The sequence below is a fragment of the Podarcis melisellensis genome (assembly GCF_964234715.1).
Source record: "Podarcis melisellensis genome assembly, chromosome: 11".
NCBI classification, from domain to species: Eukaryota; Metazoa; Chordata; class Lepidosauria; order Squamata; family Lacertidae; genus Podarcis; species Podarcis melisellensis.
In genome coordinates, this window is record NC_138543.1 from 59,950,253 (window position 1) to 59,968,134 (window position 17,882).

At 47.2% G+C, this 17,882-nt stretch overlaps 1 protein-coding gene across 1 annotated transcript; it reads right to left on the reverse strand.

Moving 5' to 3' along the window:
- Positions 1-459: 459 nt before the first annotated feature.
- LOC309380138 (aquaporin-3-like) lies at positions 460-17,481 on the reverse strand. Its single transcript, XM_081929986.1, has 6 exons — positions 17,285-17,481; positions 5,928-6,054; positions 5,171-5,308; positions 4,026-4,144; positions 3,678-3,895; positions 460-2,662 (listed from the first exon to the last, which is right to left on the reverse strand). The coding sequence occupies exons 1-6, from the start codon at positions 17,390-17,392 to the stop codon at positions 2,476-2,478; spliced, it is 897 nt and encodes a 298-aa protein (XP_081786112.1). The 5' UTR covers positions 17,393-17,481; the 3' UTR covers positions 460-2,475.
- Between the last annotated feature and the right edge of the window lie 401 nt (positions 17,482-17,882).

Below are 17,882 nucleotides of genomic sequence, written 5' to 3' on the forward strand. Positions count from 1 at the left end.
CTCTACAATTCTATAATTCTATGAAAGCTAGGGTTGCCATATTTTGAAGAACAAAAATGAGGATGCTAAGATGACTCTCATTTTAAATACCCCTACTATATGTAGGCTATATAAACTGTGATATGTTGCTGAAGGGGGTGGGAGGAGAGGAGAGGAGAGCAAGTCTTCAAGTTATGTCTATGTCTCATCCAAAAAGCAAAGCCAGAGACAATTTTAAAAATCCATCCGAACAGAAATTTTACTCCCAGAAAAAGAGGGAGTGTCCTGGAAAAAGAGGACATATGGCAACCCTAAGAAAGCAGCAATCTATCTGTCGATGAGTCAATCTCACCAGATCTCTGGGATCTAGTAGCACAGGTAGTTTTTTTTTTAATCTGCTGGGCATTTTTTTTTTTTTTTTGCATTTCCCACCAACTTTTATTACTGACCAACTGAAAAAGGAAACCCCGAAGACTGTAATTAGACAATTTATATATGCATTTATTTTTATTAAAAAAAACAAAGACAAATTGGAAATACATTACAAATGGTGTAGACATTACAAATTGTATCGGAGCAACACGGCAGATTGCAACTATGCAACAAATCGGGTTGGGTGGGAAGCACATGCCTGGTTTTTTTTACCTTTCCCTACAGGAAGGAATTCCACCCCCCAAGAGGGGCGATGTTCCGATTCCAAGGAATGCCGTGCAATATTTAAAATCACGATTGAAAACATTTTAGCGACACCTGGTTGCCTTATAAATTGGAGTCATGCAACAAAACGACAGCCTTAGGGTAAGAGGAAGCCCAGTTCTGAGCATCCCAAAAGTGTACCTAACAGGTAATACCGCTCTGCTTTGCTAAACGGAGAAGGTCTCCCATGTTGGGTCCTGCGGGGGGTGCCTCTGTGTCATAGGCATGAATGCTAAGTGGAGTCACTTAGGAATCAGGTTCGAATCCTGGCATCTCCAGCTAAGGCTGAGAATGTGTCCTGGAAGGCTGCTGCCAATCAGTGAAGACAATTGGCGGATGGACCAAGGTTCCTGGCTTTCCAGGTTCCTGGCGGGGGCGGACTTTGGCAATATGGTGCCCTGAGCGAGGACAAAATTTGGCAGTGCCCCCCCCAAATTATTATTTTCACAATAATTTGTTATTTATTTATTGTTATTTTGTGGGCTCTCGGCTCAGCTCCCTGTGCAAGGAAACTGCTGGTACCGCCATAAATTCAGCACCGTTCCAGGCACCATTTTATCCCAACATTTTCTGCAACGAGTGCCTAGGGTGGAATTAGTGTTTATCGCAATAAAAGACCACAAGAGAGTGAAGGGCCTTTATGCTTCTTGATTTCAAGCGTGTAGAATTGTAGCCGGCATGAATGGAGCTGAAAACTCGCTAACTAGGGATAGGTGTAAAGGGGCATAACACCCTGAAGTAAAAACTCAATATACATGCTCTCTCTCTGTCTCTCTCTCTCACACACACATTTTTCAAAGCCCGGACGCTGTGACAGAACATAACAAGGTGTTACATCTTTATATTTACAAAGCTTGATGCGGCAAAGAGCCTCTGTAATGAATCTTGCACCCTATGAAAACCAACATTTCCTTCAGGTTCTCCCAACGCCTCGTCTTTTTTATTCCGTTGACGTTCCAGGCAGTGGTTTCTCATGCCCATCCCTAAAAGGAGCTCGAAATCATTCCTGCCCGTATAGCTTGTTCTGAGGAAAAGATTGGCCAGGAAAGGCCCGTAACCCCACCTTGGCAGCCAGGAGATGATACCAGCCCTGCAGAGATTTGCCCGGGGAGGAATAGGCAGCAATGGCATAATACTCTTCCTAACTCTAACCCACCTGGTCGCCCCAAAACTATTTAGAAAGGTGTTCCCGCATCAATATGTGCTTGCATGCATCTTGCCAAAGGGGATGTCAGGGAGCCAAGAGTGGAGTTGTTGGTACTTGGGAAAAGTAGGATTCAGGCTTCGAAGGCCTTAACGCTTTAATGACTTCCATAGCTGTCAACCTTCCCTTTTTTTGCGGGAAATTCCCTTATTCCAGCGCCATTTCCTGTTGCTATCCCGGATTGTTAGATATCCCTTAGACTGCCCCCGGGACAGGTGAGGCTGCTGATCCCTTATTTTCGAGGCTGCTGATCCCTTATTTTCAAATCTGAAAGTTGACAGCTATGATGACTTCCATGGCGCACACTATTCCCCAGTGCAGCCAAGTGAGGCCCCAGATCCTCAAGCTTACAGCATAATTTGTAAAGCAAATGACCCAAGGGTGGCGTAGCAATTGGGGAAAGCAGAGGAAAAGTGGGGTTGGGGAAATTGGGGTAGGGAGAAGAAATTCCTAACTGTGTGTCTTGTTATCTTCTTGCTCTCTTCTTTTTGGTTCTATCAGTCCTTTGTTTATTTTTTTGAGTTTTTTGGTTGGTTTTTTGTAACAAAAAAAGTCCATTGGCACCCCAAGGGGTGGTCGCGCTTCTGCAGGGAGCCTCAAACGTTGTCCCTCTGCTTCACCTTGGACAGCTTGACTGCTTCCTCCTCGTCGCATTCGTGTTGGTGAAGGTGGTGCTGAGGCGGTTCGTCATGGCAACCGATCATCAGCTGGTAGACCAGCACGCCGGCCGTGGCTCCGAGGAAAGGAGCCACAATGGGGATCCACCACCAGCCCCTGCCAGTCCTGTGAGAGGCAAACACAAGGAAATGGAAGGGTGAGATAGGAAGGTCGGCCAATCTGGTTGTGTGCTTCTCCTTTTTATTCTATCCAAAATGGCCTCAAGGCCCATTTCTCCTCTCAGAAGAGACTGCCTGTCCCATCCCAAGAAGCACTCCCCACCCAGTGACAGCCTCTCCTGTTATTAACTCAGTTTTCCCCCTAAAAGTAGACCTGAGGTCCAAGGACACCTGGAATTTAGCTTCATGTCTCCCCATTTTCAAAAAAATTGGGAAATATCACTCTAACTCAACCATCCTCCATGGAGCAATCCCAAACTCCTCCCTCTCACAAAGGCAGCTGGTACGTGAGACTCCATGGATGGTATCAACATCAAAAATATTTCTCAGGAGGTCAGCCAAGGACTTGCTTGCAATTAAATTGTCCTCAGATCCTACCTAGGCGCATAGACCAGGACTATGTCTTGACAGGGATATTGAGCCTCGGACACTAACTTGCCATCATTAAAGGCTCCTCCAAATTTCAGGAAGGCGGATCAAAGTCCAAAAGCCACCCATAAAAGTCTCCAGTTGCTGTCAGTGTGTCCCAGTAAAAAAACAACAACAAAACATTGAAAGTGCTTGAGCTTCAGATGCCTCCCCAAAGTTGTGGACTACAATTCCCATCATCCTTGACCGCTGGCTATGCTAAGTGGGGCTGATCAGAACTGGAGTCCGAAACTGCTGGAGGGCAGCTATTTATGCAATAGCACCTCCAAAACACCAGCCTTTGAAACAATAGCAGTTGTGATGTTCCCAAGCCAGAGTTCATTATTACGAGCTCCCTGCTCACGAATGAAAATTCAAATGAAAACAAATGCAAGCAAAGTCCTGTTGATGACGTTTTCTGCAAGGATGAAGAACCAGCCCTCCAGCTCTTACGTGCCTAAGCTACCATGGGCAAGGCCAGGGATGGTGGGAGTTGTGGTCTAGCAACCTCTGGAGGACCACCCATGATCTACTGTGAAGGCACATCAACTTACGTGAAAACCTCTGAGCCCCAGCCAGCAATGGCAGTGAAGAGACGGGGTCCAAAGTCTCGAGCCGGGTTGACGGCATATCCAGAGTTGAAGCCCATGGATGTTCCAATGACCAAGATGACAAAGCCAACGGTGAAAGCCTCCAGTCCTTTGGGGACTGGGTTGTTGTGGGGGTCCACAATAGCCAAGACGCACACGAGCAGGGCTGCTGTGCCGATGAACTGAGAAGGAGAAGGAGGAAGAGATGAGAATCTGGTTTTCCTCTGCCTCAAAATGTCTCCCTGTTGCACCTCTTACAGCATTCGGGCTCTTTTGGCTCAGAATGCCTTACAAAAGCCCTCCCATTCTTACCTGGTCAAAAAATCCATTGACGGGGGTCAAGTGCTTTGAAGGGTAAGTAGCAAATATCCCTGCGGTGGCGTTGTCACCAGTGACTAATAGCTGGCTCCCACCAAAGTCATAAATAGCATCTAGGAAAAAAGGAAACAAAGTAGACATCTCATCAAAGCCTTGCCACCATTCCCAGTTTCTTTATATCATAAATATATGGAGAAGATTATTCTTACTCTTGAGGGGGGATATATCAGTAGATAGGATACAGCGTGGATGGAGATCCTGTGCTCCCCCAAAGGATTGGTTTTTAAAAATTATTTGTTTTTAAGAAACAAAGCTGGCTATTGGGGGGGGGGGATTCATCTATGTTTAAACCAGGAAAATCACACACCCCCAAGAGGTTGTTGGACTACAACTCCCATCATCCCTTGGTCAGGCTAGCTGGGGTTAGTGGGAATTGGAATCCAACAGGACCACAGGGAATTCCCCATCTTTGAATCCTAGTGCACTAACTGGAGGGACTCTAGGCAAAGTCTCAACATAAAAGGCAACAGGACCTCAATGTGTATTCCTTCAGCTCAGTTGCAGCTGCCCTTGATTCCCTCATTCTAATGTTGAGGTCTGTAAGGTTCTATGGAAACTGGGTTATTCCCCTCTCCAGGGCCAAGATATAACACCGTTCACTTTGCCTGCCCACCAAAGGAAAGAGGAGCTCCACCAGACCAGAGGAGAAATGATGCAAAATACCGTATTTTTCGCTCTATAAGACGAACTTTCTCCCTCCTAAAAAGTAAGGGGAAATGTGTGTGCGTCTTATGGAGCCAATGCAGGCTGCGCAGCTATCCCAGAAGCCAGAACAGCAAGAGGGATCGTTGCTTTCACTGCGCAGCGATCCCTCTTGCTGTTCTGGCTTCTGGGATTCAGAATATTTTTTTTCTTGTTTTCCTCCTCCGAAAACTAGGTGTGTCTTATGGTCTGGTGCATCTTATAGAGCGAAAAATACGGTAATTCCTGCCCTGAATTAAACTGCCATGTCCTAAAACTCTTATGAAGGAACTGTGCTAATTTCAAGTCCCCATTACCATTCCAGGTCTAAGTCGGAAGGAAAGGCAGGTTCCAGAGGCTCGGGAAGACATGCTCAACCCATGTGCTTGCTCACTTACCATGGTACAAGCCGAAGACGATACCCGCTCCTAGGAATGCCCCGATGGTTTGTGCTAAGGAATAAATAGGCAGCTTGAGCCAAGGTTCCCGGGCCATAAGGCACATGGCGAAGGTGACAGCAGGGTTCAAATGGGCACCTGTGGAAAAATGCCATGGTTAGGGTGCTTGTTTTGTTTCCAGTCTTGCATAAGATGGAGAGGGTTTTGCACGGCAGAGAGCTGGGCTCGGTGGCCCTTCCAACTGTACAATTCTATGGTTCTAAAGCTGCTCATATTACTGGGGACATCTCGTAGGTGGTGCAACCCTCCATGGATCAGGGATCCTTCTCGTGACATGACTAAACATGTCAAAGTCTTGACGCAAAGGTTGCTTCTTGGAAAGAGGACAGGTTTGTTTCAGGATAATGCAAAGCTGGAGCAAGTTTAATTTATGTCTAACTTAAACCACTTCAACCCTTGCCTCAATTATGCAAAGTAAGCTACTGCGCAAGAGTTCTCTCATCACACATGACTTAAATTTAAATGCATGTCTGCTTTAGAATAAGATAAATTCATGTTAAGTCCATATCCCGTGAGGTTTCCTCCCAAGTAAGTGAGCCTGGGGCTGAGGCCTTCAAGTGCTGCTCTCAGTTCCTGGAAGGCACAGGGAATACCTACTGACAGACAGTAAGATTCAGGCGGACCTAAATTCCACAATGGGAGGTCCTTAGTCAACTGTGGCCAAATCTGTGTCCTATCATAAAGTTCAGGCACATACCAGAGATCTGTCCAGCGATCAGAATTCCAAGTGTCACAGCAAAGCCAAAAGCCAGGTTGATGGTCAGGAACTGTCCGTTTTTTCCACCGCTGAGTACAGACTGGGCCACTGAACCACAACCAAACACCTGAAAGGAGGGAAAAAATCTTGGTCAAATCCAGTTTCATGGATCACATCCTCTAGCAGCACCAAAGTATAATTTTACTTTATGAAAGGCACCCAGTGATTTCCCTTTCTGTTCTTCAGGCATTCTAAGAGGTGATCCTGCTGCAGATGTTCACTAACCACATTCTCAGGTGTACAACCTTCCACCCTAAACTGAGCTTAGGAGAACCCAGTTTAGAGTGTTTACAGCGGAAGTTGGTTGTGCACAGCACTGATTGGCTGGAAGCAGTGATGTCACTAACTCATGCCTTCTGTCCTGGAGCAGTTTTTCAAAATGTAAACTGTTGGCTCTGATTTCATTGGGGAATTTGTGTAGTTGTTGTTTTTGTTTAGTTTTTTAAAATGCTTATAAGTGGTGTTTTAAAAATGATAAAGGAAGGACAGCCCACCTGTAACATGCAGGTGGGGCAAGACAGTCTATTGAATTAGCTGATGGTTTGCTGGCTAAAGATTTAAAATAAAAACCAAACCAAGATTCCTCTTTTGCATCTATGCACTACAAAAAGTCCCATAAGAGAAGTTGATCTCTCACATGGATTTAAATATATTATTGATCTTGTTGTTTTGATTAGTAGCCTGTAGGTTGGATCTAGAGCTATGGATTTAAATATCCTCCAAAATATCACAATTCAGAAATAGAAAAACATTTGTGTCAATCCGCTGAGCCACAAATCATGCAGATCTTCACAAATCCAAAAATTCTAGGGTACTTCCAGATACTTGTATATTGAGCATTCACCTTAACTTGTTTGTGGGGAAATCAGACAAGAAGGTCTGCTTAATGTCTCTGCTTTCAGGGAGGCTAGACAATGTTGCATCCTCAGTCCCACTGAAAGCAACAGGGAGAAAAACACAGAACATCCAAGAACTGCAGCCTAGCTCAGCTTGGAATGAATTATCATTCTGCCACATTATCGCATAGCCCACATGGCAGGTGGGCTTCAACAGCTGCTGACAACAGAATCGACGGCTGGGTATAAAACAAAGATATATTCACTGGGCACACAGGAACCAGCATGATATTTGAGACACAGGATCCGGCCATCTGATTGGCACACATGCCATATACGTTAGCAAAGCTTCAATCCAAAAATCTCAAGATGGACAGTAGAATAACCAAGCAAAAGAGCTGAATTTCTTCAGTCACAACAGGCTGCAGAATTCCACATTTCCTGCTGCACAGTTTCAATTAGCTTGGCACAGAATGTGGACTTTAGTGATTTTGAAGTACGCTGTATGCACAGTGCAATGGATAAGTTTATCTGCGTGCCTACAGAAAAGAACTTTTATTTCTGCATTATGCAAGCCAGTCCTCTGTTTGCCTTTACGATTAGGGTTCCTCCCCTTCCTTAAACAGACAAAGTGGTTCCCCCCCTCTCTGTTTTTCTGCTCCTTGTTGGACACAAAGAGCTCTGAAGGGTTATTTGTCCTTCAACTTTGTCCTACGACCTCTGAATCAGTACAGGACAAACACACACACACACAAGTCTTTGCAGTGTGTATGTTCGACTAGCCCAGAAAGAATGTTATCGCCCAGAGTCACAACTTCCCTGCGAGGGAGGTCAAGGTGACGAAGCATGAAGCGCAAACAGCCTTTGCAAACCAGCCTTAACCGCAGCAACAGGGGCCGATTCAAAGCTTTCGGGAAAACTGGATTCTTTTGAACAATGAAACCTGGCTCAGTTGGAGTTGCTCAAGGCTTTTGTCAAATCTCGAGGCTCCGAGACCTTGAATGAGAGAGCGGTCTCACATGGTGGAGGGTGAGAGATGGAGATTAAAAGGAGTGACTGACAGGCCACAAAACCCCGCATTTCTTGAAACTTATTTCCTCCTGAGCCCAGTGTTGCTAAGAGCCATAGCTGTCAACGTTTCCCCTTTTTGTAAGGGAAATTCCCCTATTCCGAATAGGATGCCTCGCAAGAAAAGGGAAAAGTTGACAGCTATGCTAAGAGCACGCAGGAAACTTTTGTCCCAGAGTAGGGGTCAGCCCAGAGATTTACGGAGCCTGGGGTGCAAAGTCTAAATGGCACCCCAGATTGTGTGCCACCCATTTGCACAATTTAGAGTACAATTTATCAGAGTGTTTTCCCACGTAAAAAGCATCAGGAAGAGAACGGACAGCTCTCCTTCATCCACAATTCCACTTTCCTATGCAAGAGGATTTTCATTTACCCCACCCATTTCCCCCAGGAAAGCCCACTGTTTACTTCTGAATCATCACAGACATCAGTCGGGTTTTCTGAAGATTGACATTTGTTCCGATTCAGCAGTGGGTTTTCCCTGGGAAAGCAGCAAGGCAAAGGAAAAACCTCTCGGTTGGGACAAAGAGAATAAAACATGGGCCACATGCAAGTGTGGATGAGCTGTCCATGGTGATTGACAGGAGGACTGCCCAGTGGCGTAGCGTGGGTTGTCAGCACCCGGGGCAAGGCAAGTAATTTGTGGCCCCTAACCCGTGGATTTGCACCCCCTAACCCGTGGATTTGTGCCCCTAACGCCCAGATGTTGAGCCTGGTGTGGCCGGCCCCCCCTGCACCCCCCACGCTACGCCACTGGGACTGCCCAAGGGAGAGCGGCCCCATGGGGCAGATCCGTCTGTGTTTGCCTTTCTCCAGAGCTGCCTTTTTGAAGAACAGCCAAGCCTCCTCTGTTCACAGCTCTCCTTTGTTGCTGTGCGTAAACAACAGCAAATACCAGCGAATGCTAATCCAACCTGCCAAAATCAGTCAGCTAGGCCATCCCTCACAAACACCCAGATAAAAACACGAAAGGTTGACATTTAAAGGAACAGAGGTTCTGAGCTCCTAGCGAGGAGATCCCTTCACGCAAATTGGAGGTGGGGGATCAGTTCACCTTAAAGTTTAAAAAGCTGGCGCCCTGGAACAAGAGGGCTTTGCTTGCCACCCGTGATGGCTGCAGCACACATTCTGCAGATCTCTGCTGGTGGCCAGTGTGTTGCAGCTGGAGAAGGCCATAGTTCAGTGGCAGACATCTTCCTTGCATGCAGATGGTCGCAGGCTTAATCCCTGGCTTCGCCAAAGAGGCCTGGGAGAAAACCTTGCCCGAAAGCCCAGATAACTGCTGCCAGTCCATGCAGACAATACTAGCTAGATGGCACAGCTCAGAAGAAGGCAGCTTCCTGTGCCTCTCTGTTGCTCAAGTCTTTTCAGGAGGTGGGGCTTCAGTGCAAGTGAACAGAAGTGCAAACCTTTTCGGATTGGCTAAAAGAAAATCTCTTCTAAAGTAAGCAAATTTGAGTACAACTGCGAGTTTCTTTAACCTTTGGAAAAGGATGGGTTGGAAGAAAAACCTCCCAAGCCTGCCACCTGCACAATGCAATCTTCCCCAACCTGGTGCCCTCCAGGTGTATTTGATTACCGCTCCTGTGGCCAGGATGGCTGAGGCTGATAGCATCCTCTCCAACATTTCTCCAGGGAAAAGAGGGACGTCCTATTCCATACCCGCCCGCCCCCAACATTTCTGCAGTGAAAATAGGGACATCAAAAGCAGAACTTTGGGGGATGATCACAAACAGAGATTGCTTCTGTAATTCCAGGATTGTCCCAGACGGAGGGTCTGGAGACCACCAGGATGGTTGAAGCTGGCATAGTGCATTGGATTTGGGGACTAAATTGAGGGGAGAAAACCTCTCTCTCTCTCTCTCTCTCTCTCTCTCTCTCTCTCTCTCTCTCTCTCTCTCTCTGATGTCTCATTAATCTCTCTGTGACCAAAGTAAAAAGTCCAAATGGCATGAGTGTGAGCAAGTCTGGGATAAATCATATCGTAAGAACAGAAGGAGAGGATCCTGCTGGATCAGGCCAATCGTATCCTGTTCCAACAGTAGCCAACCAGATGCCTGCAAGCCAAGCACAAGAGCTCAATTTCCCCTCTTGTGGTTTCCAGAAACTGGCATTCGGAAGCATCGTTGTCTCCAACTTCCTCTATGTTAGGAAGCCACCTTCAGATCACTGTCTTAACGGCAAGCAGGGAAATCCCAGATGTTTGCCTTCCCCCTTTGAACTCTCCCCCCTTTAAAAAAAACTTTCTTCCAGATGTTACTACAAAAGATCTGGACACTTTAGCAAAGGCAGGAAAAGAGAGCAGAGGATTAAGAAGCGACTTCCAGGCAGGACTTTATCCCTGCATCTGGCTCAGAAGCGAATAGTGTTCGCCACCAGAGAACAAAGCAGGGCATCTGGCAATGCAAACATGCCAGCACCCCAAGATTTGAGGGGAGAAGAGGTTAGGGATCAGCTGCACAGCACAGGACCCTCAGAGAGGTGCAATATCATAAGTTCTACTGATGAGTAAGGTCCAGTGGCATAGCGTAGGTTGTCAGCACCCGGGACAAGGCAAGTAATTTGCGCCCCCTAACCCTGAGTGAGCCAGGTAGGGGCAGAGAGCTGCGAGTGCGAGCGCGCGGCCCCCAGATGTTGCGCCCGGTGCAGCCGGCCCCCCTGCACCCCCCACGCTACGCCACTGGTAAGGTCTGTACCCATGCAGTTGCAACTCAGCACAGCAAGTCCTGCAGAGAGCTGCACTGGTGTTCCCACGCAGGCACAGCTGCCCAAACAACAGATTCAAATGACAAGGAAGGAGATTTCGATTAAACATTGAGGAGAACTTTCTGGTGGCAAGGGCCGTTTGACAGTGGAACTGACCCGCTTGGAAGGTGGTGCGTTCATTTAAAAACATTCAATTTTAAACAGAGGCTGGATGGCCCATCTGTTAGGGGTTGTTCTGTCCATTCTACCCGGACACTGAGGTCCAGCGCTGAGGTCCCTGCAAGAAGCCAAGTTACAGGGAACCAGGCAGAGGGCCTTCTCAGTAGTGGTACCCGCCCTATGGAATGCCCTCCCACCAGATGTCAAAGAGAACAACAACTACCAGACTTTTAGAAGACATCTGAAGGCAGCCCTCTTTAGGGAAGCTATTAATGTTTAGTAGACTATTGTATTTTAATATTTTGTTGGAAGCCGCCCAGAGTGGCTGGGGAAGCCCAGCCAGATGGACAGGGTATAAATAAATAAATTATTATTATTATTATTATTATTATTATTATTATTATTATTATTATTATTATCATCATCATCATCATCATCATCATCTTCATTGAAGGGGGTTGGACTAGAGGATCATCAGGGTCCCTTCCAATTCTTACAGATTTGTGATTCTATAACTTTCTTATTGGTGTAAATATCCAGCGTTCGGAGCAGGCATAGTTGCATCCAGATCAAGATCACAGCAGAAGGCGACAAAATTGCACGTTGTGAGCGTAACACTCTGGTTTGGCCTCACGCAACAAGGCGGCTTTTGCAATGGGACATTTCTCTCTGCTGTTTTGCAAGTTTATGGCACTCTCGAAGCCGCCACTTTCTTTTTCCTTCCAGGGGTTTGGGTCCCATTTTATTGGAGCTGCTGTGTGCTCAACTGCCCTGCCCTGCCGAGCCGGATGGGTGTGTACCCGCAGGTAGATAACAAGCCCTCCAGGTAGAGAGACCTTGCCCAACAGTTACTGCCTCTTGTGCAGATGTTTAAGGAAGGGCCTACTAGTCCCTGCTAAAGTTCATCTTCCTGTAGCTCCACACTCCTTATATATTATTACTCATTTAAAAACACTCCGATGGAAGCCGTTTCCCTGTTGAAAGCAAATCCCTGGAGCATTCGCAGGGTGGACTGTTTCACCTGGAGGCTTTTGCAGGTTTCCTTTGCTCTAATGAAGATGTGATATGGATCTCGAATGATTGCAGGGCGTGTTGAGATTAATTTCTTAAACCTGGCACTGATGGAAGCGTTTTCTGAGAAGCAGGAATTCCCTAAGGCGTACAGGAGTGAAAGTTCTCACTGCAGAAAAAAGCTGAAGTTCTCACTAAGGCTTTAAGAAACCCGAGTTGAGATTACCACACAGACTTTTACACGTTTACTCAGAAGTCCCTCTGCATTGGTGGTGGAGGAGAACCTCAGCTTCTTAAGGAGGGTTTCCAGCAGGCAAAGTGCTTTTGCACTCAGCGCTTCCCTGCCTCCCACAATCCATCTCAGAGCGAGAGCCAGGTATTGAATTGAATTTATTACGGCCACAGACCAGTTCCGGCTCACTAACAATATCAGGGAAATAATAAAACACAACAGGATTCCGTTGAATTGCAATTGGGTATAACAAAGACAATTCAGATATAGTGGCAATTAAAAATATATATTAAACCTTGGTCACTAAAATATAACCTAAAATTGTCGTTTAAAACCTTGATCATTTTGGTAGGACAGCTTGTTCCCTGAGTTTTATGGCAGTCGCACAGAATTTGGCCACCCTTAGCGTGATCTCTAGATCCTTGGAGTTTTAGGCATTGAAGGTCGGACCCATTTGGAGATTTTTGTATTGAGATGAACCCCGAGTGAAGCCCTTTGCCTCCTGTCTCTGGGTGGAAAATGCAAGGATAATTTACCCCCAATAATCCTGATCAGTCCTCTCTGGGTTCTGAGAGAGTTGAGATGCAGTAGGGGGTGAGGAAACCCCTGGCCCTTGCCTTGCCTCTTCCTCCTCCTCTTCCTCCAGCTCTGAAGCTTCCCCTGCCTCCAACTCTTTCCTCCTGGCCGGCCCAGTTCCCCACAAACCACTGCCCCCCTCTTTCAAGCCAGACTCCAGCCCCTCTTCCCCCAGAGTCCTGCCAATCCTATACTCCCCCTTTTTGGGGCTTGTTGAGAGGAGCTCTGGTTTTGCGTCACCCAGGACATGTCCCTTCCTGCACCCATTGTGCTATTCATCTGTGCAATGGGTCTAAATGGGTCTGTGGGGTGTGTTTTGCCCCTGCAAAATGGCTCTCAGACTGTGAGCTTCCAGGGTGTCTCCTGGGCTGTGTGCTCAGCGCCTGGTCCTGCTGCCTGCGGGGAGCTGATAAAGAGAGTAGCTGGGGCCTGAGGGCTCCTTGAGACAAGCAGCTATGGGGGCCTCCTGCTTGGCCCAGGGCGCCACACCCCATGGCCAGCCTCTTCCCCCCTCCTGCTCCTCAGCCCCACCTAGCTGGGCCCCCAGAGGAGGAGGAGGAACTTTGGCCCAAGGTATAAAAGGCTCCGGATGCAGGTGGCGCTGTGGGTTAAACCACAGAGCCTAGGACTTGCCGATCAGAAGGTCGGCGGTTCGAATCCCCGCAACGGGGTGAGCTCCTGTTGTTCAGTCCCAGCTCCTGCCCACCTAGCACGTCAAAGTGCAAGTAGATAAATAGGTACCACTCCAGCGGGAAGGTAAACGGCATTTCCATGAGCTGCTCTGGTTCGCCAGAAGCGGCTTAGTCATGCTGGCCACATGACCCGGAAGCTGTATGCCAGCTCCCTCGGCCAATAAAGCGAGATGAGCACTGCAACCCCAGAGTTGGCCACGTCTGGACCTAATGGTCAGCCTGAAAGGAGCTCCTGGCTCAGTCCAGAAGGTTTTCTCCAGCAGCTGAGAGATGCTCCCAGTCCTAGCCCACAACCAGCCATCATGGCGCAGCTCATCACTACTGCCTGGAGCAAAGTGGATGTGAAGTGAATGAGTGAAGGAGCCAGGAAAATAGAGGGGGGACTTGGGGTGGGAGGAAAGGCAGCTTTTAAATCTGTATTGGATCTGTATTCATTTGGTGCAATGGTTGTGCTACCTCCTCCTAGGATTTCAGTCTAAAATTGCAATCCTATGCATGCTTCCCTGGGAGGAAGCCCCACTGACTAGAGTGTGGCTTACTTCAGTGTAAACTGCCTCGGGTTGGACTAAGTCCAATAATTAAATTTGCACACATTTTCATGCATCCTAATAAACACTTGCATTTAAAATGATGCAATTTTTAAAATAAATATTTACATTTAAAACAATACATTAAGAAGGGGAATCTTTTGGCTAATTCACCCAGGTGTCTTTTCAGTCCCTGGAGAGGTCTTCCTAACTGATTAATGTAACCAGCTAAGGCTGTGGTCCTAACCCCATTTACCTGGAAGCAAGCCCCGCTGTTGAATTCAAAGGGATTTACTTCTAAGGAGACATGGTTTGGATTGCGCTCTAATCAATTAAATTTACAGCTCTGGTTTCCCCTCAGCTAAATCCTATAAGGGCTTCTCTGGCATTCCGCCACTAAAGCTGAACTTGGGAACGGATCAGTTGATCTTCAGGACACTTTGAAAACGCTTCCTCGTTCCCAGCGCTCTGAAGCATCTCGTAACACACAGCTCCTCCCATTCCCTCTGAAGTCGGGGCATACATATAGAGAAATTATACACAGTGACTTCCCTCTTTAATGCCATTTTAAAGGCTTCTCACGAAATCATTCGTTAGCCCTTGCCTTTTCCCTCCTTCCCGTCCCTCCATTCCCCATGTCTGATCCCACATTACTGTGAAACTTTAAATTGTAACCTTTGCGGGACAGGGGCCTGTCTACTTGGGTTTGGGTTTGGGTTTTTAAAAAGTTATCCAGTAAATTGCCATGTACAAGATGGCAGATTTGCATGGGAATAATAATAATAATAATAATAATAATAATAATAATAATAATTTTATTATTTCTACCCCGCCCATCTGGCTGGGTTTCCAACAAGACAGGGCAGTACAGTGGTGAGAGCTGGTGCCTGATGAAAATCGATTGCAGCCGGTAACAGATGGCTAAAATGAGAGGGGTAGGAGGGAGCTGTCAATAGAGTTGAAAAATAAGAAGCTAGAAGATGGAAAAGGTATAGTCAGGTCGCAATGAAATGAGAGGGGTTCTGCCACTGAGTTGTGCTACAACAGCCCGAGACCTCTGGCCTTCAGGAATTCAGCCCAGGGGTAGATGGAAGATAATTTTATTCTTAGCACTTCTGGCCAGACATTCCTGTGCAGGAGGGCTTGTTACTGAATAGTACCCGGTGGCTGGTGGGAGCTGGCCGATGGGGGAGAATGGCAGGGTCCTGATAGCTGGGAATCTCTCTCCAGCTTTTGGAATGAGTTATGCATCACAGCTTGGTGAGTGTGACAACCCTCCAGCATATTGGAGGGTGAGGACAGAGGGAGCTGAAAGGAGGAATTTGAAGCTGAAATGGGCAGCAGCTCTCCAGTATTTCAGATCTCTTCTAGCCCTCCCTAGAGATCCCAGGAGTTCAATCGAAGAGCTTCCTCAATGTTAGACCTTCTATAAATTGAACAGTTAAGTTCCGAGGTACCAGCAGCAAGTAAGGCATTCTTAGGCCAGCTATCCCTTCTTTCAAAGTAAAACCCATTCAGACCAACTCACATTCCCAGCAGAGAGCCAAAGCAGTCAACTGGGGCTGTGATAATTGTGAACATTTGTGTCGACAATGGCAAGTGACACACACACACATCTGAAAACACCCACCACACCCGACAGGGAAAGCCCACAGCACTGACCGCACAACCCACACACATCGGGGTCTTTCGGACAACCTATTTCTGCAGAATCCCCATCTCTAGACAACTCCAGGCTGCCACTCTTTTCAGCTGGGTTTTCAGTTACCTGCCAGCAAATTAACGTTGTGGCATCTGAGCAAAACAAGTCCAATTCCCGCAAAAGGTAAGGTTTTAGAGACGAGGGAAGGGAAGGGAGGAAAATGCGCTGGAAAGCGCAGGATGATGCTCACTTAATGCAACAATGTCTAACCTCCCTGCAAACATTTCAGAACAAATGCTCCGTCAATGGCTGACGCCGTACCACCTCTCTACCCAGCAGACTTTGGGCAAGCAGATCGGGAATGCTCAAGGAGCAGGTCATCTGGAAGCCACTTCTCTGATTTTTTTAATGATTTTAAAACAGGGATGCAGCTAAGCAACTGCTCCCAGATGCTCAGAGTCTTGGGGAGCCTTTGCCTTGAAAAACTGCTGAGCAGTTTCTGCAATGGTATTTCCCTCTTTCACAGTGGCAAATGTTTTTCAGGCTATGTACACACCGTACATTTAAAGCACATGTAAACCACACTTTCCTCCTCCCAAGAATGCGAGGAACTGAAGTTTGTTTCTCCACAGTGCCACATTTCTCAGCACTCTTAACAAACTACAGTTCCTAGGATTTTTTTTGGGGGGGGGTTGTTTGGTTTGGGTGGGGGGTTGCAGGTTCTGACAGTATAGCTGCCTCGTGCATTTTGGAAGAGAAAGGAGCCAAGCTGGGCTATTGCAAGTTGCATGTGAGATTTACATAGGTAAAGGTAAAGGGACCCCTGACCGTTAGGTCTAGTCATGGCTAACTTTGGGGTTGCGGCACTCATCTCGCTCTATTGGCCAAGGAAGCCGGCGTACAGCTTCCAGGTCATGTCTAAGCCGCTTCTGGTGAACCAGAGCAGCGCACGGAAACGCTGTTTACCTTCCCACCAGAGTGGTACCTATTTATCTACTTGCACTTTTACGTGCTTTCGAACTGGGCAAGCACTTGGGGTTCTTTCGCTTACGATGCAGAGCAAAGTGAAATTTTGCCACTCAAGGCTTGCTCAGCCAGGAGCTACTGCTGGTGTTGGCACCCTTAAAAAGTGGGGGCCGCTATCTAAGTTTAAGTGCACACCTAAAACTGCCTCTACCAACCTAGTGGTCTCCAGTTGTTTCGAACTCTGTGCTGGTTACAGTTGTAATCCAAAACTTCTGGAGAACACCATGTTCGCAAAGTCACTTAGACTCAGTTCTCAATCTGTGAAATGGGATTTTATGAGGAGGGCATACCTTACAAGGCTATTGTGAAAACAAGACATTGCTCCTAAGCATATTAACTATAGAATTCTGCTTATGAATTCATGCGCTGAATGCAAACTTGCCTGCAGTTCTATCTTTTGGGAGAGTCAATTTGGCTGGCTGTGTGAACATGCAGGCTTTCAGGTTGCACAGAACGCTTCAAGACTGTTTGCTGCCGTTCTGTATAACTCAAAATCTTTCCTGTTCCAAGACATTTTGACCTTTGAAAGTGTTTTATTCCCAATTCCTCCCTAGCTTCTGAAGACAACCCCCTCCACCAGGACGCAAGGAAAGGGGAATTTCTGTTCCAAACATCCCATTAAAAGCAGTTGTGCAGAGCCAAGAGGGCCTTCCAGAACCAAAATTTCTGCCAAACCCTTTTTAACCTCTGAGGATCACCACTCAACAAACCATCCCTCAACTGTTCTGAGAAGCTGAATCTGGACTCTTACGTCTGTGCAATACAATAAATCCCAAACTTCTCCTGTCTCCCAAGCCCATTGCTCCCCCAAAATCTACTTACCACCAGGATCAAGGTTCCCAGACACTCAGCCAGGGCCTGACGGATAAGTCTATTCCTGATCCGCAGCCTCAAGCCGATGGCTGAGAGAAGGTCCTTCTGCCGTCCCATGATCTCTGCCTTGCCTCTTCTCTGCTTTCTGTGTCAAGGTGAGCAAGAGTCCCTCTCAGTTCTCAAAGCTTGGCTCTCTGTAGCTCTGGAGCAGACCTGCCTCGCCTTATAAACGTGCAGAAAGGGAGAGGAATCCTGGACACACCTCCCCTGAAAAACTCCACCCTCACCAACTTATCTTCAACTGCAATTTCTCCCACTCCTTCCTTTTTTTCTTGACAGCGTAAGGCTGAGTGGGCGGTTTTGCTAGCTCCTCTGCTCCACCCCCTCCAGTAGTATTACTCATGTGCAGTTAAAACCGCAACCCAACTGATTCAACTCATTCCACCAGTGGCACTGCGTTTGCCAACCTGGTGCCCTCCAGATCAAGGGAAGTACAGTGGTACCTCGGGTTAAGTACTTAATTCGTTCCAGAGGTCCGTTCTTAACCTGAAACTGTTCTTAACCTGAAGCACCACTTTAGCTAATGGGGTCTCCTGCTGCTGCCGCT

Bases quoted from the DNA above. Each gene is read 5' to 3' on its own strand.
- LOC309380138 (XM_081929986.1), bottom strand. From the start codon at position 17,392: ATGGGACGGCAGAAGGACCTTCTCTCAGCCATCGGCTTGAGGCTGCGG. The intron at 6,055-17,284 runs GTAAGTAGATTT...CCCTCCTTTCAG, and splicing joins TGGGAACCTTGATCCTGGTG to GTGTTTGGTTGTGGTTCAGT. The intron at 3,896-4,025 runs GTAAGAATGGGA...TCTCCTTCTCAG, and splicing joins TCAATGGATTTTTTGACCAG to TTCATCGGCACAGCAGCCCT.